Below are 25915 nucleotides of genomic sequence, written 5' to 3' on the forward strand. Positions count from 1 at the left end.
ATTAATTCAAAAAGTGGGTACATCCTGTGCTTTAGAGGTCAGCACATCAAAAACCTTTGAAAAGAGGGAATTCCTTCCCGTCCCTAAACAAAAGAAGACTCAGTAGTCCTAGCAAATATTTCTAGTCAGTTTGTACATTGATTACTCTCCCTAAATGTACAGGAGAGTATTACATAAGAAAAATTAGCCAAGATATGAATGGTGTCATTAACCAGATTTGTAGCATGCCATGGAGGCTCAGTCTGTTATTCCAAAATACAAATGGTGCTATCAGAATCGGATTCCACTGTGAACCAACCACTCTAAAGTGAAACTAAATTGGGTCAAAGAGAACATGTTTTCTCAGGTTTGTTTTCAGGCAGCTTGGTTGAGTACGAAAGTTGCGGTACTTTCAAGTGGTGCTGTTGTACTTTTCACTGCATTTAGCACTTGCACTCGATCTTAAAAGCATTACATTAAAACAGTGCTTACATGCAATCCTAAAAGCAAGGTTTGTAATTTCGGTTCATACCGATGTACCGACCAATGGTATGTATTGAGGGGTACTGATGGTACACCCAAAAAACATCGAAAATAGCTTCCAGAATACCTGAAAAATAGAAAAAAAAAAGTTAGAGTAGGGTTTTTAAGTTGAAAATAAATATAAATTTAGTATAATTTTAGTGAAAATAATCTAAATTAGGAAAGAATAGTGATTGAGCGGGTTGAGGCATTGTTGTGCATGTCGTTGCCATGTCTCTGGATTGAGCAGGTTGTTGAATACGATTGAGAAGGTATTTCGTTGCCTGACTCGATCTTTCCAACGGTGCGGTTGATGCTACTATCTTTTTCTTCTCGTTTGCCTTTGCACGTTGGGCGGACGACTGTGATGGTTAGGTGTCTTTAGTTCCTCGAGCGGTCTGACTCGATGTTGTTCGGTTTCTTCCGCCATGTTCTGATCGAGGGGGATCTTCTTCTTAATCTTCTCAAATTTAATCAAATCTAAAAATCTTCCGCCATGTTCTGATCGAGGGGGATCTTCTTCTTAATCTTCTCAAATTTAATCAAATCTAAAAATCGTTGCTTTGTTGAGTTTAGAAGAGTGAAAATATGAGAATGAGAGAGAGAGAGATGTGAGTGAGAATGAATTTGAGAGAGTCGAAGAGATTGAAAGAGTGATATGAGTTGAAAGAGGGGGGAGGAAAGGGATTAAAAACCCTTTCTCGTGGTTCAAATAGTCAGTTTGAATGTCTGAAATAGGGCGATGCCAGCCCTTGATCGGTAACGATCGAAATCCGATCATTATCGACTGGTATAAGTCAGTAACGGTAAGATTTTGACTGTTATTGCCCGATACAAACCCTGTATTGCTCGATAGGGGGTCAGGTTATGATGCCGACCATTAAAGGGCAATCTGTGTACTGGTCCCCTGTCAAACCAGTATGAACTGCTCATATTGAGTGGTATGGGCTGGTATGGTGAACCCTACCTAAAAGCATGAAAAACAATTGATGAGGTTCTAGGGTGATACAATTTTTTTTTTTCTTTTTCAACTCAAGAATGCCATAAAACTCCAGGATATTTCCATGTCAAAAGATAAAGTTTTTGAGATTAGCCTTAGGTGTTAGACTTTCTTCTTTGTGGCTAATCAATTAGTATCTTATGCAGAATTCTTCGTGGAAAAGAACTTGATTTCAGCTATCTAGTTACTTCATATGCCTAGTTTTATTTGTCTGTCCTTTATTTTTTATTTTATACCATTTGAATTTTTTACATACTTTCTGAGATTTGTACTGTAACTCATGCTTGTAGGTTCGAGGGTCCATGCCATTTCTATGGGAGCAGATTGTTGATTTGACATATAAACCTAAGTTTGAGATTGTTAGGCCTGAGGAAGCGGTAAGAGCTATATATCCATGTTTCTGTTTGTTTTACATTTAGCTCTCTAGGAAGAAGGAATCATATTATGTTGCCTATGAAATGCAATCTGCATTGATTATCCTATCCTTTCTCTTTGACAGTGTCGTGTGGCTGAACGTCACTTCTTGGATTTGAGTAATAAATATGGTTCAGTCTTAGCTGTTGATCTTGTCAACAAGGTAATCTTACTGTAACATAGTTATCTTATAATTTTATATTTAATCATTTTCTTTTGTCAAAAATCTGTAAATGCAGTCAAAGAATAAGATAATCTGTGCAACATGAACTCAAACTGTTTGGTTTTGTAGTTAAATATCGCATTCTTAATCTTTCTGTTAAAAGTAGTAGGCCTTTCGCCTTTGTTAGAGTAGTAGTTCTTTTCTGTTTCAGGTTAGCATAATGGAATTTGCATCATGGCATACATTAATACCATTGAACTGTGTTGGCATGGGACTGTTGCGTGAATCCAGAATACGGATGCCAGCATGAACCCAGAATGGATAATGTCAGTGGTAACGGAGATGCCATAATGATGATGGTGTACTCATCAGTTCATTAAGAGTTGGTCAACATCTGATGGGGTTGGGTCTAAAACTTTAGATGACCGTGTCCTAAAGCCTAGGTGTCCATATAAATAAACTCAGTCTCATTGGTGATGAATTTATATACTTGGTCTATTGCTGGCCCCATTGAACTACAAATACTCAATTTTTTTTTGTCCTACTGGTAACCAGTCACATAGTGGGATCCTGCTGTTGTGGGCTAACACAACATCTGATGGATCACACTCTTGTGCCTTCAAATTTTGTGATGCAGTAGATGGAAATGCATATCGTAGTGCCCAACTTCTCCATTAGTTTATAGTAGTATTTTTAAACTTTCATATGGACTAGTACAGGGGTGGATTAGTTGCGCTTGCACCCATTGACAATGTGGTTTACAATAGCACACATGACATTATTTTTGCAGATTTTGGCTCTTATTGTGGTCATCATTCAGTTGTGAAAGCACATGTAGAAGTTTGGTGTTGAACCATCTATCTATAAGTTTACAAATAATAGAAAATGCTGAACCCATTAAAGTATTGCAGTGAGAATGTAGAAAATAATTTGTTGTATCGGCCTTCACACTTGTCGATCCTTTGAGGAAAACAATCATGTAGTCTAGTTTTCCTAATTTTTTTCTTGAATGCGGTGGATTTGGCAGAATCTACAGGAATTCTTCATTTATGTATCTGTCGTAGAGTGCATCTATTAGTTGTTATTTGATAAGTGGCTATCATTTGTGCTAATCTGATTTTCCTCTTCACACTGTTTGGTTTGTTAATTGTAGGTCATAAGATGCCCATAACATTATTAAGAGCTTGTCAGGCTACTTGAAGTCATAAGGCTGGATGTGTCTATTACTAATAACTTGGAAATGAGAGAAGAATTGTGATGGCTCACAAGGCTGGATGTGTCTATTACTAATAACTTGGGTTTAACATTGGGTCAGATGGGTCTAAATTTCCATCAGGTAAGTTTTTGGCAATTGGTACTAAAACTTGTTTACTTGTCAGACCAAGGACTATCAGGTAAGTTTTTGGCAATATGTTCCTTATCGGTATGTAAACTTGTACATACCAGAGTTTTGAATATGAAGAAGAAGGAGAAGCGGAAGGAACATATTGCGGTGGATGAAGAGGAGGAAGGAAAAGGAGGGAAGAAGTTGAGGTGGAGGAGAAGAGAGAAGGAGGAAGACGAAGCAGTGGAGGAAGATGAGGAGAAAGGAGGAGGAAGAAGAGGAAGTGGTGGATGAGGAGAAGAGGAGAAAGCGTACCCATGGTCAACAGCATGCTGTGGTTAGCGAGGCATTATGCAGCAGCAAAGGACAACAGCAGGGAGGTAGGTGGCGGTGGATGACCGCTACTGCTCGTAATTCCATGCTCCCTGTGCACGGAGAAGAGGGTTCACATTTGCAAGCCTTAACTGAATTTATTTTTTATTTTTAAATGGATTGGACCAGACCTTCTGAAATGGTGGCAATCCATGTACCGGTTCATGCCTGGACTGGTACATTCCACCCATTTTGTACTGGTCTGGGGAAACGGCGATTTATGGGTCAGCCAGAATTAGATTAATTACTGAACCAAGTCACCAACTAACCTGAAGTGCTTTGATTGACAAAACAATTGTTATCAGGTCAGGTTTCAAGAATGCTACTGATGAAAAATTATGAAATTATAGCAAATTAGAGAACATGAATTCAAATTGACACTAAAAACTGTGAGTTGCCAATATAGACTGAATATTAAGTTTTTTCTTTGGATTCCAACTGATATGAGGATTTTATTTTGTGAAGCTTCAGGTTTGATTTTTGGTTGTGTATTTATTTGGTCTGTGGAGGACTAGTGGATATTCTTTTCTGAGTGTTTAGATGGCAAAAAATGTGGAAATTCGAATGTTCAGTTTTAGGTTTAATGTGGGAGTTTAATTTAGATTGAATACTTTAAAACTTGTAATGGACACTGCTGGTTTAATCATAGTCTATGCATGCAAAGATACAAAAGTTATGGGGCAGGGTTTTCTTGAAACTTGTTTGTGTGGATGTGATCGAATACTGAATTCCTTATAGTGTACATCTCCTCTAAATGTATTTTCTGAATATTATATAAATTTTGTGCATGCTATCTTAATTTTTGCACAATCACCAGCATGGAAGTGAGGGACGTCTGAGTGAAAGATTTGCAAATGCAATGCAGACCATTCGAAATGATGACATTAGGTAATATGACATTTATGATAATACAATTGTGCTGTATAATTCTTGTAGCTAAAATCCAATACCATTTCCAGGTATGTACATTTTGACTTTCACCAGATCTGTGGCCATATACATTTTGAGCGTCTCTCACTCCTCTATAATCAAATTGAGGACTACCTGAATAAGCATGGGTATGCCATTTACTTTGTTGTATATTTTTATGCATTACTTAAAATAATTATGTTTCATTTTTTTTAACATTTAACTTGTTTTTAGTCAATTGTTGTAACATTTTGTATGGAAAATAGACTTACTTTATAAATTTACGATAGTTTGAGCACTAACAATATGGATTCATCACCAGAATTTATCCATGCCTGAAAATCATATAGCTAATTTAGGAGTTAAATTGTTTGCATCTAGGGACCACTTTGTTACTACAAGCATACACTAAGAAAGTAGGTTCCTTGCAAGAAGGGTTATGGCCAAAAGGAAAAAGCACAAGAAACTGGATGTTTAAATTGACCATCTGGGCTTTGGGAGAACAGAACTAAATTTTTATTCCACCTGGATCTGTCTAATCAGCCAATATTTTGCTTATATGTTTGAATATTTTTTCTTGTCCATTTTTAGGTTTTTCATTCAGCTAAATTGGCCTATCAAAGTTTACTATTGTCAAGATCAGTCAATCTCAGTTCGTTTATTGCAATTTCTTGGTGCAATTCTGGACATTCCAAGTTCAGATAGGTTGATAGGATTCATAATCATGTTATCCTATAAATTGTTAAGCATACTTCTGCAGTTCACTGTTAGTTGTTCTAACCTTTTCTTCTAGCTCGGTTAAAATATGGGTCCACTGGTCAATTTGTAGGCGAGCCTTGGAAGTTGGTTTTCTTCTTTTTGTTAAGCTAGCTGTTTGTAAACTAACAATACTGGGTTACTGGGTGGTAATTTGACTGATACCAACCTGCAGCAGATCTACCTTTTGTTCTTTTCCCTTTTTTTATAAGATAACTGTTGTATCTTATCTTTCTTCTTTTTCTCTCTCTTCCTCCTCCAATCATCTCCTTTTCCTCTTTTCTCTTTCTTTCTCCTTTGCAACCTCCTCCTCCATTGCTACTGCCTCCTCTTCTCCTTCTCTTCTTTGCTATCACTTATTTCTGCCACCTCCTCTCTGTTTCTCTCTTTTGGTGGATATGGACGCTCAATACACTGTACATTACTGGTCCATCCAATGACCAATTGGTATCAGTATCTGATCGAGATTTTAATCCATGTTAAGTATATCTAATTGTCTCATTATTTTTAGTGCATTGGTAAAATATAAGAAGAAATGTCATGAAATTATTGAACATACAAAGATATCTTGCAATGTAAAAGCCAATATTACACTTGTAAGCATGGATTAAAATCACTCCTACCATGTGTCGGTATGGATGGGTAATGACTGGTATGAGACCTATCAGATCTATTATAAATAAATACAAAGCCTAAATTTTGAATAAGTAGTCAATGAAAAATTAAAATTTTGATAGGTTTAGGCTAAATAATGAATGAAAGTGTTTTACCACGTATGAAGAAAACATGTGCAAAAATATATAAAATCCTAAATGCAACATGATACGTTATCAATAGCATACGAATGAAAATTTAATGCTTGTCCTATAATAGGCCTACCAAATATTTTTGTATCGCATGAAATGGCACAAAACAGATAGTACATACTAGTCCGAGTGTAGACCCGATATGTGGACCATTCTCGTTTCGGGCTGTTCAGTCCAAATCCTTAAATAAGTATCACATCGTGTCGATTAGGGCTGTCTACCCATTTTGCATGACACTACTGTCGCAGATGCCTTTGCTGCTGTCACGGGACATCGCTCGCCCATTCATTGTTGTTGCCGTGGGATGTCTCATTCCCATTCGCTGTCGCCAAGGGATGTTGCTCGTTCGTTTGCTGATGCCGTGGGACTCTGGTACATGCCCTCCTCTTCTCCTCTTCTTCATTCTTCTTTCTCCTCCTCTTTCACAACTTCTTTTTCTTTTTCTTCCTTCTTCTTAATCACTCTATTTTCTTCCTTCTTCCTCCTCCATTGCTTTGTCTTCTTCCTTCTTCTTCATCTTCTATTGCATCCCTTTCTTCTCTTCCTCCGTTGGCGCCACTTCTTCTTGCCTCCTCCTTCCTCTATTCCTCCACTGCCCCTTCCTTTTTTCTTCTAATTCAAAACACCGACACATACTGGTGTTCTATGTGTCGGTACACTAGTATTGATCAATACATAGTGCCTACCTGTCCGACAATCACCAAAATGGGTCCGGTACCCGAAACAGTGATCCTTGAGGCCTACTATCACCAAAATGATGGTCGTGATTCATTAGTATGTGGTACTAGATTCTTAATTGGATTCATATGCACATCAAAATTATTAATTTGAAGAACCTATACATAAAAATACTACTGTGGCACTTATCATCATATAGTATATAATATAAAAGGTATAGGGAGAGAAAGAAAAGGATGGAGACTAGTTCTTAGTTTCTTAAGGAAATGAGGATTCTACCAAGATATGGAATCAATTTGTTTCTTTCTGTTTTTTACTTTTATCCAACACTTCACTTGCATGGTGATTAGAGAAGCATTATGGCTATATTGGGCTTATTATTATATTTAAAAATAAACTCTGATGAGTTTGAGATCATTTGTGTGATATATAATCATTACTTACTATAATAATATTTGTTGTACTATATGATTACTGTTTATTTTTGGATAGACATAATTTTTTTAATAAGATTTTCTTTATTGTTCTCATTGTTGTTTTTCTTCAATTTTTTATCTTTTATATTATAGTTTCATTTTTTTGAAAAGAAGTGTCAATTATGATGATAAAAGAATTGATTAACATAAGATACTTTTATTTCTTAATTTTATATTTTTTATATATATTTTTATTTAATTTACTTTTATTTTATATTATTTCCTTGTTCAATTCCTATCTTGTCATATTGTTTCTAGCTGATCCCGATCCATTTATTGATCTTATAAATTATAGCTTGAGCCATCCATTAAAACCATGAATCTGGGCAGATGCTTAATGGGTACAAAAAGCCTCTAAAATATGCTTCTTTAATTTCAAATTCACTAGCCTTCCTGACTTCTCTGGCATTGTTTGAGTAGTCATCAAATTACTTTGAGAATTTCGCTGGTATAGATTGTCTTTCTAGATGCTGTATTCTTTTTCCTCTTCTTTGACTTCAAAGTTCTTCACTTTGTGAAGCATGCTAAACATTTTCTTGTATCTATACTGGTAATTGTGGTACTGTGTAGCACCTTTTTTACTCTTATATAAGTATGAACTTTTACTTTGCTGGGAACTGCTTGAGGGATTGGTTGCTCACCTTTTCAAATGTACATTTGATAATATATGAATTTTTAAAATTTATTATTTATTGATTATGCAGATACTTTCTTTTGAATGAGAAAGGTGAGAAAGTTTCAGGTCAGACAGGAGTTGTGAGAACAAATTGTATTGACTGCTTAGATCGAACGAATGTTACACAGGTGAATGTTAATATTCTAGTTGGATTGTTTCATTTGATTTTCTGGCAGTTTTTTGTTTCTGTCATTATATGGTCTCATGTAAGATCACAAATTTGTATCCATTTTTCATGATATTATGTATGGATCAGATATATCATGGTCAATTCCTAAGAATATTTTTCTACAAAGGATTGGAAGATTATTCTTTTTACCAAACATATCCGGATCAAATCACAATCTTATAATAAGAACAAGAAATCTTTCCCGATCAATCCCCTTGCTCCTTATTTTTTAAGAATCAGAAAGATCATTTTCAAGTTTGAATTTGTTCATTTGGAATCTGGGCTCTTCTATCTTCTATTTATTTTGAATATATATTTTTTTCATTTATTTGTTTATTCTTTATTTCATTTCAATTTTCTTTCCCTCTCTTTTCTTTTTATTCCCTTCCATCATTCCTTAAGTTTCCATAGGTTTGTTAATCCTGTAGAATCTGACCCAATGCAAAGAATCTAAAAAGAAATAATGTCCTTTCATCCTACTTGTGTGTTGCTTTTGAATTTTGTTTTTGGAAATTTTCTGATAGAGCTTGTAGTCAATTTTGGAATGATGATGCCTGATAATATCTTTTGGCTTTTAGCTTTGTAATAATGTTCATCTGATTCCCATGTTTTTCACTCTGACTTTTTTAAGTATTAGAAAATTTAGTTGGTAATGAAATTCCTAATAACATCTATATGGAGAAATGTGAAAAACATTCCTGGATAAATCAAGTCCATTTCACTTGCTCAAATACTATCCAGCTCAAGGTTTCAAATATCAGTTTGCATGTGTGGGCCATACTGGAATGTACTGGTCTGATCAAAGGCTGGTATCAGACCATATAGGTGATTTCTGGTTGGTATTAAATTGTCGTTGTTATTATTATTATTATTTCAGAGATAACTGGCTAAAAATTATAACAATGCCCTGTTTATGTATCAATACTGTATTGTTCCAATCAGTTGCTGAAGCCAGTATGCAACCAAGATGGGTGAAAATATGAAGGATATTTACGTTTCCAACTGTATAAAATTAGACATTATGGCTTATTTTTTCTATTCTAATTCAACTTCTACAAATCAATTTGGAATCATTTAATGGCTTCAAATCTCAATGTTCTGCATCAGACTTATGTTTGCATTGGCTTCCACATTTAATCATGTTCCTAACCAAAATTGATTTTTGTTGTTCATTGACTCTTCTATGTCCTCTTGCCATTTCGTTATGTTCTTTCTCTGGCCCTATATCTCTATGTGAGATACATCTTGACTATTTCTGTTTTTCTTATATGCATAGTTCATGTATTTCTACAAATATGAGCTTTAGATGTTGGCCTTGGACTTGGTCCTTCTGCTCTTTTTGGTTCCTAAGATGGCCATTACAGGTTTTTATCTGTTATTAGGCCAATCCAAATTTAACAAAGTGTGCTAGTTTTATGATATACTTCTTTTAACTGAATTGCATTCATATGAAGGCACTTAAGATTTAGATGCAAACAAGGGATTTTTATCCAGGATTGATTCACGATGAGATACTCTAGAAGTCACTTCCTAGAACAACTTTCTAACTTGTGTAGTGTCTACAATAGTTGGGTTTGTGTTGTTTTAAATATTTAATTATTCAAAAATTAAGGGTTTTTTTTTTTTGAGACAGTTGAGTTTTATTTCTTGTTTCATGCATATGGTAATCTTTACTATTTGGTCTCCCACTTTTGTGCACAAGTTCATGTTTATCTGCAAATATGGTCATTATCTAATATTTTAATGCCTTTTGACTTAAGCATGATGCAAAATCAAAATTCCCAATTTTACTAGTTCTGCAGTTTGTAATCTTTGGCAAGTATTTTTTTATTATTTTTATCTATAAAGCTCTTGTTTCTTGTTTCATCACTAGAAGAATTTTTCAAATTTCTTTTGCCTATAAAGCTCTTGTTTCTTGTTTCATCACAGTAAGACCAATTGTTCAATAGATATCCTAACTTGTGACCACAGAGCATGATTGCAAGAAAAGCGTTGGAAAGCCAACTCAAGCAAATTGGAATTTTTGGTTCTGATGACTCAATTAGTGCATACCCATATTTTGATGCAAGCTACAAAATTTGTGAGTATATCTGTGAGGTGTTTTGTTCTCTTTTGTTGGATGATGGTGGTGAGTTGGGGGGGGGAGAGTAGACTCCTTCATTTACATTTACATTAACTGAATCATGAACAACTTTTTAACATCAACCCATTCATTTACATGACATCCTTATTATCAGTGATAATCATGTCAAATTCCTTGTTTCAGTATGGGCTAATCATGGAGATCATATTAGCATTCAATATTCTGGAACTCCTGCCCTGAAAGGAGATTTTGTGAGGTAACTCCTGCAAAGTTGATTTTTTCAACCTTTCTATGAACATACAGGTACTTGAAGAAGACGTTTGGAAAATTTTGAAAGTAGTTGTTCTGAATAATTCCATCTTGTGCATCATTCTTAATCATTGTCAGTGTTACAAGAATGTAACTCCATGACCCATGTGCTAACCCACTTTGGAATATTGTTTGCTGCATAACTGTCCACTAAGGATGCATATTCAAAGTCATGACAAGATTTTTGAATTGGTTCAATACATGATACACTTAATTACTTGCAGGCATATACATGAAATGGCTCAATAAATTATTTAGTGAATTTTAGAAGAAAGGAAGTGTCTATAGTGTCTCAACGTATCTACTTTCCATCTTGTACTTAGTTTCTTAAAGTTGCACTGCACCAAAACTCAGCATGATTTGGTGTTGTCAGAGACAGCAGAAAGTGCATAGTTAAAAAAGGTAATTAAATCTCAAAAGACGAGTAGAGAAATGTTTGAATGATCAAATGATTGAGATACAAAATATGTGAATTCAAGGATTTTGTTGGCACATCCCTGTTGGTTATTGCAAGCTAAGCACAACGAGAAGGGTATGCTTGTACATTCTTGACATGAGATGGTTCTATGTATGGGCACTACATGGGCATGATATGTTGTTGGTTCTGTCCATCTTATCTGAAATCATGGTGAATGTAGTCTCTGACTGATGGAATAATCAATACTGTTATTTTTGTCAATGATTACCAAATTTTAGCAAGGAGGGAGTTCTGAGACTGTTCTGTAGCTCTGGTACATTTCATTCCTTGCCATTAGGTTGACCTCTCTTTTGTCAGCTGCTATTGCCTAATATGACCCAAGCACAATGTTTAAATCTTGGTTAGAGGTGCATTTGCTACAAGCTGGTGCCACCTGAACTAGAGAGGGGAGGGAGAGAAGAGGGGAGAGGATCTAAAGGAGAAGAGGAGGAAGGATGACGAGGACTGACGTAGGAGGAGGAGAACATGGAGGGGGAGGCAGTGACCGTTCAACAGGGTGGAGGAGGCAGTGTAGCGACACAATGGGGAGGAGGAAGAAAAGGTGGAGAGGGGAGAGAAAGCACATGATAGCTAAAGGGAGAGAATGCATAAGGAGAGAAAGAAATGAAAATTTTAAAGACAGCTGTTGCTGTCGAAAATAAAAAAAATAAATGAACTGGGCAGTAGGCTACCGCTTGATACATCCAGTTTTAGAATGTTGGTCAAAATATGTGTTTTTTTTCCTTTTTGCAAGGGGTAAGTGGTGAAAGCAAGATTTGAACCTGGGATTTGGCCAGCATATGTTGTCATGAATCATGATGTAACTTGTCACATGCCATTCATACAATCATTGATTTTAGCTGACAAGAAGCTGCATTGAGTGTGTAAACAGCTCCAACCCCTAATATGTCCATGCTTAAATTCTTGGTCACTGTTGGCCAATAGTGCTCGTCTTGCTATTAGGAAGTCATTCTTTAATTGACACTTGCTCCAGCCTACCTCAGACCATAAAATTTGGCATTCAATTACCAGTTTTGGGAAAATATTTTCTTAAACACAATGTTTTTTATTAAAATTTGCATTGATTTCTGGAACATCTAACTGTATTTTATAGGTTTAGACATGATCTACACCTATTTATATGCCTTGGCAAGTAGTATGTTCAAGACTTTTCCTATGCATCAAGGGGAAATAAATGAAGATGTTTATAGAATTAGTGCACTAAGACGTGTGTAGATTATAGACCATTACAGTTGGTTCCAAATATTTGATGTGGTTTTGACCCTTTATTTCTATTTGAACCTAATTTGGACCTTCTTAGTTGTAAGTTGAATCATAAGCTGTATAGGAAATTTTGTTTTTACTATGTTCCTTGGTTGGAGAACTCTGTGTGAAGTAGATTAACTTTGGTCTAATTGTTGAAGTAATTCTTTAGAGTTGGATACCAATTATTCAGCTTCTTCTTGATGATTTCGGTATTTGAAGAAGTATTTTTCTCTTTTCATCTTTCTTTTGTATTTAATGACCTGTTTTATATGTATATCCATTTTTTATACATTTTTTTGCTGAAAAATATAGGTATGATATAGCTTTATGTATCATAAAAATATGCATGCTGCTCAATCATATCTCGTATACTTATTTGTATTTTCTTTTTCTTTAACTGTTTGATGTTATTTGGTTTCCTAGGTATGGAAATCGAACAGTACAGGGAATTCTAAAAGATGGATGGAATGCTCTAGCTCGTTATTACTTGAATAACTTTGTTGATGGGACAAAACAGGTTGTTACCCAATTGTGATTTATTCTTTTTGCAGTCTTCTTATTCCATATTCAAAATTTCTATGACTCTATGAATTAAAGATATTACTTATTGTAGTATAGTTGGCATTTCTATGAGTCTTCTTTACTATCTAGACCAAAAACATCATAGAAAGAACATAAGTTCATGGGCAAGTGATCTCTGGAAAGGAAATATTGTGACTAAGAAATATACACATGCACAGCCAGTCTTGAGGTGGAGATTCTAGTGAATATTATAGATCTATAGAAGGCATATTTATCCATAAATGATTTATTCTGGAAAATAACTTCCAGAATCTAGAGAATATGCTTCAATCATGCTGAACTTGTAATTCAGTATAAGTAACATAGTTCAAAATAAACTACAAGAACAGGATGTATCATACACAGGATATCAAGACGATCCTCTACATGGTTTACAAAAAATTGAAGCGATTATGCTTGAACCAATTAATCTTTCTTAAGTGTCTACATCAGCTAAGATCTTTGACATGTCAGTTGTCCTAGGTTAAAGTTATCAATACCTGGTAATAGAGAGAACTGGGTGAAAGGAAGAGTAGTTTTAGGAAGAAGATTAGGTTATGCACGTTTGACATAGCATGTTTTCCATGATGGTGTGTTATGCACATTTGACATCGCACTGGATGTTCTTTATATGAGATCCCAATTAGATATCTTCTGCTGCTATTAAGAGCACTGGATTCTGCTTCCTCATCCAGAAAGAGGTTGTCCTTCTGGGATCATTTACCAATCTTTTTATGACATTGGAATAGTTTACCTGTCCTTTTATGACATCGGAATCCTTTACATATCAAAAAAATATTTCAATTATTTGTGGAATGATTGATGGAGGTCTGCATATTAGTTCTTCTAAAACATTTTCTAAGATGAGATTCTTACTTTTCTTTCACTTGTTTTATGGCTTACAAGGATGCAATTGATCTGCTACAAGGGCATTACATTGTGTCTCTAAGTCGAGATATGAGTTCTCCAACAAAAGCAGGAGCCTTGGAAACATATGCGGTAGGTTTGGACCAGTACTTTATCTAGAGTTGACTGGGGCTTTACAAATAATTTCCAAATTTTTTTATCTGTTAAATTACATGTCAGTGCCTTGATGTATTTATTTCTCGAAGAATTCATTATGCCTTATCTTCAGAATTGAAGTTGTAATGTTGAAGATATTACAAAAATCCATGTGTACAAAGATATTGTGACTTTTTATGGTGACAGTGCATGACAAAAAAAGAGCTATATTTGGCAATAGGCATCTCATAAATGACTATTATTTCTACATGGAGGATAATGTTCTAGAACAGGAACAAGATTGAGAATGCGCTAGTTGTTGAAGTTGTTTATGTGCATTTTCTTTAAAAGAAAAAATAATTTGATCTTACATATGGTGTATGCAACCTTTTTGCTGATTGCTAAATTATCTTTTCCTTCAAAGTAAACTAGAAATTTTAATAAATTCTGAAATACATGCAGCACTAGAAAATACTATATATTGAAGTAATAGTTCAAGAGATTATAGGATGTGCATCTATCCATTTTTCAACCTTGGATTAAGTTGGTTAATGCTTTTTGGACCTTGTAATGCTACATGATTTTTGTCCATGGTTACTTGACGATTGTAACATATTAGGCAAAAATTGTTGGAAACTGTTTGTACATTTTTTAGTAAGGCAACAGTGTGAGACTCGGTTTCAAAGTTACTCCTTTGTGACCTTGGTCATTAGGATTTGACCCTTCTCAGTCTGCACACACACACTGGCAGAAGCCTCAAAGATTCAAACTGATGATGTAAGTTGTTCCACATCCTCTAAAATATCCCACATGGAAAATCATTATAATAGATTTGAAACTCATGTCCATCTACTTGTCCAAACATTAACCTTGGAAAGCACAATTGATTTGATCTCTTGTGCAACACTTGATGGATTGACAAATATTGTGAACTTAATCTTTTATATGGATTTACTTTGAATGTGTAGAACCATTTTAATGATTGTGTCATGAATCGAACTGTCTATTTTTTTGTCTTTTTGAAGAAAAAAACTATTTATGTTGCATGAGGCTTCCCCTAGTGGTGGTCTTGAGAAGAGTCAATGTACATAATCTTGTCCTTGCAAGTCCTTTTCATGACTTAAACTTTGGTCACAGACTACTTTTTAGGTAACCTAGAAATCTTATTCTATTTTACTATGGCTGGAACAATTCTTGACTATATAAATATAACTGATATATCGTGTTTACTTAAGATGCATAGACTTATTATTTTTTTTCTGTCATTTTTAGTCCTTTCGACTGGCACTAGCGTTGGTCTTGACTGGGCTTATGTTTGCACTGATGTCTCTACGACAAGGTAAGACTGCAATTTCTGTTAATTGACATTTCTGGTAGAGTTATTGTTTTTAGTTGATCAATGCATACAACAATGATGAAAATTGTTATCTTGAAAATTGCTTCTAGAGTAAAATGTGAAATGTACATACTCATGGTGTCTATTTTAAGCTTTTATACTATTTTCTGTTAACGTTGTCTGACTAAGATCATGACAGTTTAGTAAATGATTCATCATATGAATATTATCCTTTTTTTTATTTGATGTTCCACTACCTTTCCTTTTAGGATCTTTAAGCAGTTAACACAATTGGTTTAGTGGATAAGGGTTCATAATATTTTGTTAGTATTTTTCATTCAATCAGTATATTGTATGACAGGTGACCTAGGAAAGGTCATTAATAATCTAGGTTTATAGGCCTTAAGCCATGAGCATCTTTGCTGGAAGCCTGGAACAAGGATCAAACTACATTTTTTAGGGAGAATTTCTTTCTTTCTTTTTCTTTTTGAAGAAAAGGAGGGGGAAGAAAAGGACTTTGTTCAAGAAAGGCTAGAACATAACCACTGTAGAAGAATTTTCTGAAGAATTATCCTTCATGCATTTCCAGTAGGCTTATCTAAGATTCATCCTAAGGATCTTAGGATGAGTATTCATCCTAAATGAAACCAAAATGGTGTTTTCATTTGAAGTTCATTTCTATTTGGATGAGTATTCACCAGCCAAAAATGGTAATAGGTTTGAACCTTTTGCTGATGCTATTTCTTGAATCAACGTCATTTCTATTTTCTAATGATCTATGCTGATCTGTCTTGGGAAATTATCTGTCCGGGGTTCTCAATTTGCTGATGAAACGCTGATATTGCTCTATATTGGCATTAGACGAATTCTGTCCAACATGGATCTTGTTTCAACATGCAACAAAATCAGAACTTTCCTTTGATTTCCAGACTTGGCAATTTTTTTGCCAATGGGTTTATGCCTACCTGAAATTTTAACTACTTACCGATTGCTTGACACTGTTCACAGCCCAATGCAAATTGTCATGAAATTATTTCTTCTTAAAAATGCAAACGATCATAGATGATAGTGATGAAACTGAGGTTACTGTGCTAAGAACAAAGGAGAGATTATATATATATAAACTTCATATGATGCATTGACAGGGGTCAACCAAATCAAGTATTGAAAAAACAAATATGATATCTCATTGAATGAAGTAATCATTGGCACACAAATAATTTTAGGGGCACCTTTTTGAAATAGTGTACAGATTATTTATGAGTTCATTATCCTATATATAGTTCCATCCTTCCATAATAAATCACTTCAAAAAGTTTTGATCTTGGGTACACTTGAGCAATTTGTACTTCATTAAGGATTTGATTTCTGGCACCACAGGGGATACCATCTGGAATGGTTCAAAATGGCACTTTTTGACTGGTCCAATGTGTTGCTATGTAGGAAAGAAACAAAAAGGAAATAAAAACAAAAACAAGAGGATGATTCTGTTGAAAGTGAAAAAAAAAAACTTGGCCTCCTAATGACAGGACTCTTTACGAGATTCTTTGTGATATAGTTTTTTAAGTAATTGTACATTATTGCAGTAAACTCTTAATGAATAACATTTATATGTGTCCATAATTAAATGTCTCACATTTTTAGAAGAGCTTGATTTGTTTACATTATAATGCACTAAGTGAATTGAAATTATGCTTACCCTGCCTTTTGATTGCCTATGTTCAAAAAGTGCTTGAAGCAGTTGGTTGTACTCTTGCATGTCATGTTAGCTTTTATGGTTGGAGAAGGTTGCCTTCATTTAAGATATCTTCGAAATTCAACTGAAAAATCTTTCTGCAGTTTCTTCTGGGTTGCTTCCAATCTGGAAACCCTGGCAAGAGTGTACTACTATCTGACATTCTTCCTTTTTTTTCTGCAGCTCAAATCAATGTTCGCCACATATTGCTCTCACTTGTTTGGGCAAGTCTGAGTCTGGGTATAGCAGCATTTGTGCGAGCCAATGGTCGGTTGTTTACCAATAGGCCTCGTCTTTTAAGATCAAAGCATTGATAGGGATCTAGGCCCTATCAATGATTCTTTCATCACAGTCAATGATTCTTCCTTATTGATTGGATAGTGAAGAATTTTTCTTCATGGAATTGGACAGACCAAGCCTTGTTTGTCAAGTGAATTTTCTAAACTTATTTATTTGACAATAATTATATCCTTGAAACAAGATGAAATAAATCAAAAAATGAAATTTTGTTCAAGGATCTTATTGGAATTGTCCATATCTTGTTCATCCTTCAGTGTGTTGTATTTGCAGTTTCTGCAAGGTCTGAATAACTGTGTGGAATGTTTTTTTTTTTTAATTTAAGATGTAGAAAATAAATTTGAGATGCCATCATTCACACGAAAATATTGAGATGGAAGAGAAAGGAAAAGAAGAAGAAGAAGAAGAAGAAGCAATTACTCAAGGGATAAATGCTCAGGTTCGGTGAACACAAATGTAGTACGAGGTCTTAGATTCTGAGTGATGCAGATGGAGTTGGATTCAGAAACTTTTGAAGATGCTTTAGCAGTTTTGAGGATGGTGATCTAATGAGATTTGGCACCGACTATTCTCTTTATGCATTCGATTAATGATTTATGATAATACTTATTTTTTTGTTCTTTTACATGTGTGGCACATGTTCTCAGCCTTTATGTTCGATGATTCATGATTTAGATGATAGCCAGCCAGATTTGATCCTTTCATCTCTTCGGCAGTTTCTTGTATTATTCCGTCTGCTACATGGCTTTCTTGTGTGTTGAAGGTACCTTGACATCAACAGGATGAGGTATGGAAAAGGACTTCCATGGTTACCGAGTTTGGTGTGTCGTGTTTGCTTGGTGCAATGCCCACTGACTAAGAGCAATCTTCCAAGGAAAAGGACAGGAGAAGCAGTGTTCATCAGAGCTCCTTTTTTATCTGTGTTTAAACTCGTTCGGAGTCAAATAAAATCGATATAAACGTGTCATGAGCTGTGTTCAAAAGAGACATCCTTTTCTGTGTTCTCATGCATCTTTTCTTGGATTGACCATAACACCCTTTGGTTCCATATCAAAAGTGAGAGTGAAGATTTGAATTTGATTTATTAATCTTGAAAGGCATACTCTCATCAGTTTGGGTTAGATCAGTAGTTTTTGCTCATCGAGAGTTAAATGAACTAAAAATCCATCAAGTTGGATCGGGTTGGAAGAATTTTACTGTTGTGCTAAGCTGCATCAATGTGCTAAGGGACATTGATATTTCTCTGACTACCTAGAACTCCAATGGGAGGAGTATATTATAAACTTCTAATGATCATCCAGGCTGAATTATGAAGAATGGTCCAAACGGATAAGAGGGGCTGAGTTCGACCATGTAGAACACCCCACTACTGAACCCCTCCCATCTCAATTCCCATAGGGTTGGTTCAACCCGATCCCTCGATTGGACTCGCTCCCCCCACTTTTCAGATTGATCCGTTGGTCGATACGAGTTCGAGCCACGACCTATTTACTTTAATAAATATATATTTTAAGATATAATTAAATCAGGATGACATCAGAAGATGAGGAGCATACTTCATAACTAATTGACGGTTGTATTGTTAAGAAGTCATGCCTTTTAGACTTCAGAATGTCGAGGCAACATACCAAAGATGTTTTAGCCCTAGATAAGAAGAAACATAGATGTATATATTAACAATATGTTGTTAAAGAGTCAAATGTCCGACACCCATTTAGTCGATGAGACTTTCACCATGCTTAAGAACTTTCGGATGTGACTTAACCCAACAAAGTGTGCCTTCATAATCGATTTTATAAAGTTTTTAGGTTTTATGGTCTATTGAACTAGAATCAATATCAACTCAAAAAAGGTGCAGACTATTCTTAATACGAAGGCCTCTACATCTAAAAAAGAAGTCTAATAATTAACTAAGCGGATTGTAGCCAACTACTTTTTGAGAAAAGTGATTGATGTTTAACATTATTCAAGATTTTGAAATGGTCGAAGGATTTTCAATTGATCGAGTAGTGCCAGATAATATTTGAAAAGTTTAAGGAGTATTTAGCAACATTGCCCCAACTATCTAGTCTTAGCCCCGGAGAAGAGTTATACTTATAACTCTCGTTAACACTAGTCGTAGTTAGCTCCATCTTGATTAGGGAGTAGAAGGTCCAAAGATCGATATATTGTATAAGTCATATCTTGCAAGATATAGAGATTTAGTACTCGAACTTCGAAAAGCTCATATATATATATATATATAGTAATTTTATCTTCAAGAAAGCTCTACCCATACTTTCTGTCTCACTACATAATTATAATCACTGATCAACTGATGTGACAAATCTTATCGATAGTCGATGCCACTAGATGCATCCTGAAGTGGGTAGTAGGGCTTAACGAGTTTGACATCTCTTACCACCCACACACTACCATATAAAAGTTCAAGTATTAACCAATTTCAATGTGGAGATGACAATGATAGATAAGACACTCACCGATTCTTAACCTTGGCTTCTCTATGTTGATGAATCAATAACAACTAAAGAAGGAGGTGCAAGGCTCATCTAATAAAGCCTCAATGGGGAAGTATTTGAGCACTCTTTCCATTTTAGATTTAAGGTACACATCCAATAACTCCCGATTGATCGTTAATTAGGTTAAAAGGATTTATAAGACTCACGACCCAATCATAGCCCTTTTATCTCCTAGAAGCAAAATAGATGAATGCATACATCCCTTCCTTTAATATTGAACAAATTATTTAGGAGTATAATATTGTAGTTAATACCTTACTAAAGTTGGCTTCTCGTACTTAATCATCAACTAAAGGGATAATGGTGACAAAGATAAGGTCATTGTAATTTTTCTAAATTTCACTTGGATGAGAGATATAATACATATACTAAGATTTGTCGGATGATCCCAACCAAGCTAGAAGAATTTGAAGGCAACATACTTAGTTCTTCATAATAAATGGGGTGCTATACTATAGATCTCTCACTGAGTCACTCATTTTTTGCCACCATTCGGAAGAAACAACATGGGTGTTTTATAAAATTTATGAAAGAATATGTGGGGAGTACATTAGATCTCGCTCACTAGCTTTTAAGATTTTACGGTAGAGTTATTATTAGACCACACTCTATCATAATGCAGTTAAGCATATGCAATAGTGTGATCGATGCTAGCACATGCCCGAGTACGAGAGACTCTCTATAGTTCATCTATCTCCTTTAGATTTGAGTTGGCCTTTCAACCAGTGTCTCGAACTAATGAAAGTTTCTACTGATTGGAGTGAACTATTTCATCACACCGGCTAAAGCTAAACTAGAAAAGTAGGTCAAGAGATTCGTTTTAAAATGCATGATCACCGCATTCCACATTCACAAGGTATTCATTAGAAATAATGAAACATAGTTTAACAACTCAAAGTTCAAGAAATTCTATAATAAACTTTAAAGCTAATGAATGCTCCAATAAATTTAAATGATAAACTTATGTTAGATGATGGAGTTAAAAAAAAAAAAGAGAAACAGTATAGAAGTTTAATTGGAGGTCTATTTTATCTCAAACATTCAAGCCAAATATTATGTTTGTAATTAGTTTATTATCTAGATTGATGTATAGTCTTACCAAATATTACTTTGAAGTAGTTAAAAAAATTCTTAGATATATAAAGAAACTTTTAATTATAATATTTGTTATGAGCATATAAAAGATTTTATGTTGCATTCTTATAAGTGATTGGGCTAGTTGTGTAGATGATAGAAAAAATATTTCAGGATTATGTATTTAGCCTTGGTTCAGGAGTAATTACATGGACAACAAAAAAGCAAGAATGTGTTACTCTCTCAAGCAAATATGTTACAACTACAAGTATGATATGTCAAATAATTTAGTTTCGAAGAATTCTAATAGATCTTCAAAAAAAAAAAAAGATGAACTTACTAAAATATACTGTAACAACAAGTCTACTATTGCAATGCCGAAGAATCATGTCTTTCACGGGCATACCAAATATATCACAGTTCGACATCATTTCATTCATGAACTGGTTAATAAAAGAGAAATTCAAATGGACAACAACAATATCAAGATCAACTCGTTGGTATCTTTACAAAAACTTTGATGAAAGAAAAATTTTATTTTTCTCAAAACAAATTAAAGTTATAACTATTTTGAATTAGAAGGTATTATAAGATTAATTCAAATAGTTAAGATTAAAAATAAAAGATAAAAATTTAGATTAAGATAAATAGATGAGGGAGAGGAGATTTGTTGGGCTACGGTGGATATCTTTATTGTTTAAAAAATTTATATTCTATATTTTAACTAATATAAGTAGATGTTCTCGGATGAAAGTACTCCTCGTTTTTTCTATAAATTATGAGAAAAATAACAAAATTTCCAACACTATGAAATAGATGCTTGATTTAGTAAAAAAAAAAAAAAACATATCCTTGAACAAGAAATCCACCTCTGAAACCCTTAATCAAAACAAAGTGAAACACCAATCTTGCTTTGACTTGAAGAATGAAGCTGATCTTCTTTTCATGCTTCAAAAGGTATGGTTGTAATATATTAAATACATGTGAACCACCCAAGTCGCTGGCATGCATTTAGTCAAACTATACATATACACAAGTGGAATGATGGGATGCTATTCAATAGTGTTGTCAATAAACAATGCGTAGATTGGTTGAGTGAACTTAACATTAAGCATATGTTTACGTTGTTGCTTGCATCGATGTGCTCCTACTGACTTCCGGTTATGGAGCAGTTTGGCTTCTGATTGGGGAGCACACCAACCATTCTCCATTAGCAATGTTTATGGATTCTTATAAGAACTGAGCCGATGGGCTTTGATTCAGTGGCTCTCAATCATCGGCAATTAATTCCCCCGTGTAGCCTCCTCCTAAAGGATTTAGTTTCCAGTACAAGTTGAAGTCCTTGGCTACCGCACAACCTCAGCAAGAACACTTGGCTTCTGGTGAACATAGTTGGTATTATCATCTTTGGAACATTTTAGAAGCTAATTAGAAACAGTATTTTGGATGTAATGGGATTTTGATGTCGCTGACTTTGGTGTATCTTCATAGCAAGTAATATAGGCTTTTTTTCTTTTCGTGGAAAAAAATATATTCCGGAAGTAATATAGACATGAGAGATTCACGTTAAGTTGTTGTTAAAATCAAGGTATACAGTTTCGAATGATACCACTCGGTATGGGCGGTACATATCGGTCCGACAGTAAATCAATATGCGGACTACTTACTATCGGATGATATTTTTTTATTTATAAATTATATATATATATATATATATATATATATATATATATATATATATAGACGATGTTGCATCATTTTTTTTGTGACATCGTCGAGGGGAGAACGTTGTATTTTTTTATTTTATATATATATATATATATATATATATATATATATATATATATATATCTCGAACGATATACTGCTCGGTATGTAGTACTATACCATATCGAGAGAATATCGTACCGTACCATACCGTATAAAGAGATCGGTGACGTTGACTCATTTTTCTACGATGTCATCACCTGGAGAGAAGAGAGGCGACGTCGTGGATTTTTTTTTTTAACTTATATATATATATATATATATACATATATATATATATATATACATATATATACATACATACATATATATATATATATATATACATATATATATATATATATATTTATATTTATATTTATATATATATACCGAATGATATATCGCTCGGTATATAGTACCATACCGTACCATATCGAGAGAAGATCGAAACTCCGATTCGATATGATATTTTAATCCTTGATTAAGATGACCTCTTTTTTATAACATTTGTACGAAGAAGCTAAGCAGAAAACTGCTACCGGAAGAATTATTCTATTAGTAAATTTACTTGGTGCAAAAAGAAGTCAGATGATCATAAGATTTGGTTTACCTGACTATTTTAAGCATAGATGTCGAGGAAGAATTATTTTGGAGAGTGTGTGAAGTGTGGCCATCAAACATCTAAGCAATTGGGCAGCTGCATATCTTACAGGTTGAGCTGTATGATCTACATATATCTTTTATTCTTTTTTCATTTTCCAAAATCACTATTTTAATTATATTATTATCTGAATCCGAATTCAAACCCTACTTATTTAGCTTCTACCAATAACAGCAGCTTAACATGCTGCCCTAATCTGTGGCAACTCCATCTACTAATTAAAATTAAAAGTTGAAGAAAATATCTCTTACATTGATAGTAGGCATGCCACTGAGTTTCATAATCAGAAAGTCTATCTTAAATCCAATATGTTTTGGTATCAGATGTCAGTGTTTTCTGTTCTCTTTTTATAAGCAGCAAAGATGTAGCAAGTGACTTGCCATCAATTTCATACTCATAATTGTATATTTCTGTCAAACTGATCTTCTCATTTCCAGGCTTTGGTAAACACAATATCATCTGAAAAGTTCTTACTGTAAACTATAAAAGAATAATGCTTTGTAGATAGCTCAATGATGAGAAAAGATTAATGTAGTTAATTTCAATTAGTTGAGACTTTACCTCTTGTTGTTGTTATTGCATGTGATAAGAAAAATTGAACCTATAAAAGAATATTACTTTGCACATAACTCAATGAAAAGAAAAGTTGAAGCTTGAATAGTCAACTTGTGTTTCTCACCACAGAAGGCATAGTGAACTGAACAAACACAAATAAAAAGTTTCAGAAGATGTTCAAAGATCAGTCTCCCAAATGCAAGCAGAAAGTTTCTGAGCCAACACTATGTGCATGCAACAATGATATGAGCATCAAAGCAGACAAATTAGTAGCCCAGGGATTTGGACTTTTGGGGATGAGGGTGGATGAATCATATTAAGTTCTGCCTCACTGTCAAACAGGCCTTTTGCTGTTGCAAGTTAACCTTATTTCTTGGCTTTCTTGATGAAGGACAAGTTCAGTGAATGCATGATGCAAAGGATGTTTAATAATGATAAGCTTCCAACACCTCATTTATAGAACAAAGCTGAGCTTTAAATGGGCAATTTCTTGCACTGAAACCCAATCAATGTGTTCTGCTCAACAAACAGGACAGCATTAGTATAGTGCAAACTCTGGAATTAGATGCTTGTCTACTAAGCTAATGCTGGCATGGAGATGACCTCCCTATCACAGCACACTAAGCCGCAGACCACAATTTCTTTTTTGGTTTGTCTCTTGAGGTCAGAAGCAACTCACCATCAGAAAGTTCCCAAGTCAATTCTAGAGGCTTTTGTCATCATCTTTTGGTATCCAACTGGATCAAGTTTTCAACCCATTGGTCCTCCAACATTTTCAATGCCAAAGATGTGCTGATGGTGATGGCAGTGGAAAGTTGTCCAAGAGGGATTGATCATGCCTCATGTACCATCAAGTGCATCCCATCTATCAGTACTTATATATTGTGTTTTTCTAGGGTATCATCATCATCATTTTTTTTCCTTCAAGAACTATCAGTACTTATACCCTCCTCTTCAGTGCACCTCATCTAATCCAATCATTTAGCTAGAGCTTACCTGCTTCTTCCTCATTACAGGGAAGGCAATATGACAAAAGACAAGTGGAAAGCTGTCACTGTAAACAGAATATTAATTGAATTCATTAGGAAGATGAATATAATATGATAGAATCTTACTGTGGACAGAACCTTTCGATCTTCTTCTCTGTGATGCAAACCAGACTCTGGTTTCCCTCTGGTGCAGTGGGTGCCAAGATTCCTGTGAACCCTGGACCACCCATGTGGTGCCTTGTGGTTTCCACAGACCAAATCCATGGCCCTTCTCCCAAAAAAGTAGAGAGAGAGAGAGAGAGAGAGATGGGACCACCAGCCACCATTGCCATCTCACGGGTCCGAGTGAGCGTGAGGCATGCAGGCCTTCCGAGATCCCCAAACCAGAATCTCGAGGTATAGATCCTCCTCCATCCTCTTTTGGACAGTCAACATTGTCCTGCTAAGACATCGCAGTACTCCTCAGCTTTCCCTTTCTACCCCTTGCATGAGCCTGTCCCCTCCTGCGTGCAGTCAGACGTTGGTCATCAGTTGGGGATACAAAGGGAAAGATACTGAGATTCCATCACCACTTCGAAGACCATCCAATGCCAGGATTCAGCTGACATGCTGCTGGTAAAGAAGGTTGTGTTAAAATAAAGAGATAAATGAGTTGTAGAAGAAGAAGTTGAATGTTATTGACATATCCTCCGTCTTTATATACAGGTTAGAAGGAGAAGTTTCCTCAACGGGTTAGAGGATTTCCCTCAACAGAGTAGAGAGATTTCCTCAACAGTTAGGGAAATCTCATCTACTTATCATGCCCCCGCAAGATGGTGCTCCTATCCAGGAGGTCAATCTTGGACTGATGTAATGCAAACAGCTTACGAGCTATAGGCTTCGTAAGTGAGTCGGCCAATTGATCAGCTGTATGAACATGAGAAACACGGAGTTGACGACGGACAAGTGGAATACCGGATTAGCGCACAGATAGGTAGCTCCAATATTATCACAATATATTGTAGGAGTGGAATCGATGTTGAGTTCCTGGAGAAGATTCGTGATCCAATTGAGTTCTGCAGTGGTAGCGGCAATGGCA

General features: G+C 35.0%; 1 protein-coding gene across 3 annotated transcripts in view; it reads left to right on the plus strand.

Annotated features, from left to right (window-relative positions):
* The window catches only part of LOC103985775 (phosphoinositide phosphatase SAC6), a 34236-nt gene extending 16729 nt beyond the window's left edge, over positions 1 to 17507 (plus strand). For all 3 annotated transcript variants that reach the window (XM_065152253.1, XM_009403600.3, XM_065152254.1), the window contains 11 exons: positions 1792 to 1878; positions 2001 to 2078; positions 4592 to 4662; positions 4734 to 4832; positions 8104 to 8203; positions 10216 to 10324; positions 10511 to 10583; positions 12783 to 12876; positions 13827 to 13919; positions 15195 to 15261; positions 17177 to 17507. In XM_065152253.1, coding sequence (XP_065008325.1) covers positions 1792 to 1878; positions 2001 to 2078; positions 4592 to 4662; positions 4734 to 4832; positions 8104 to 8203; positions 10216 to 10324; positions 10511 to 10583; positions 12783 to 12876; positions 13827 to 13919; positions 15195 to 15261; positions 17177 to 17307 — 1002 coding nt within the window. In that variant the 3' untranslated portion in view covers positions 17308 to 17507. The remainder of the gene's footprint in view (positions 1 to 1791; positions 1879 to 2000; positions 2079 to 4591; positions 4663 to 4733; positions 4833 to 8103; positions 8204 to 10215; positions 10325 to 10510; positions 10584 to 12782; positions 12877 to 13826; positions 13920 to 15194; positions 15262 to 17176) is intronic.
* The last annotated feature ends 8408 nt before the right edge of the window (positions 17508 to 25915 follow it).

The sequence above is a fragment of the Musa acuminata genome, chromosome BXJ3-5 (genome assembly GCF_036884655.1).
Source record: "Musa acuminata AAA Group cultivar baxijiao chromosome BXJ3-5, Cavendish_Baxijiao_AAA, whole genome shotgun sequence".
Lineage (NCBI taxonomy): Eukaryota > Viridiplantae > Streptophyta > Magnoliopsida > Zingiberales > Musaceae > Musa > Musa acuminata.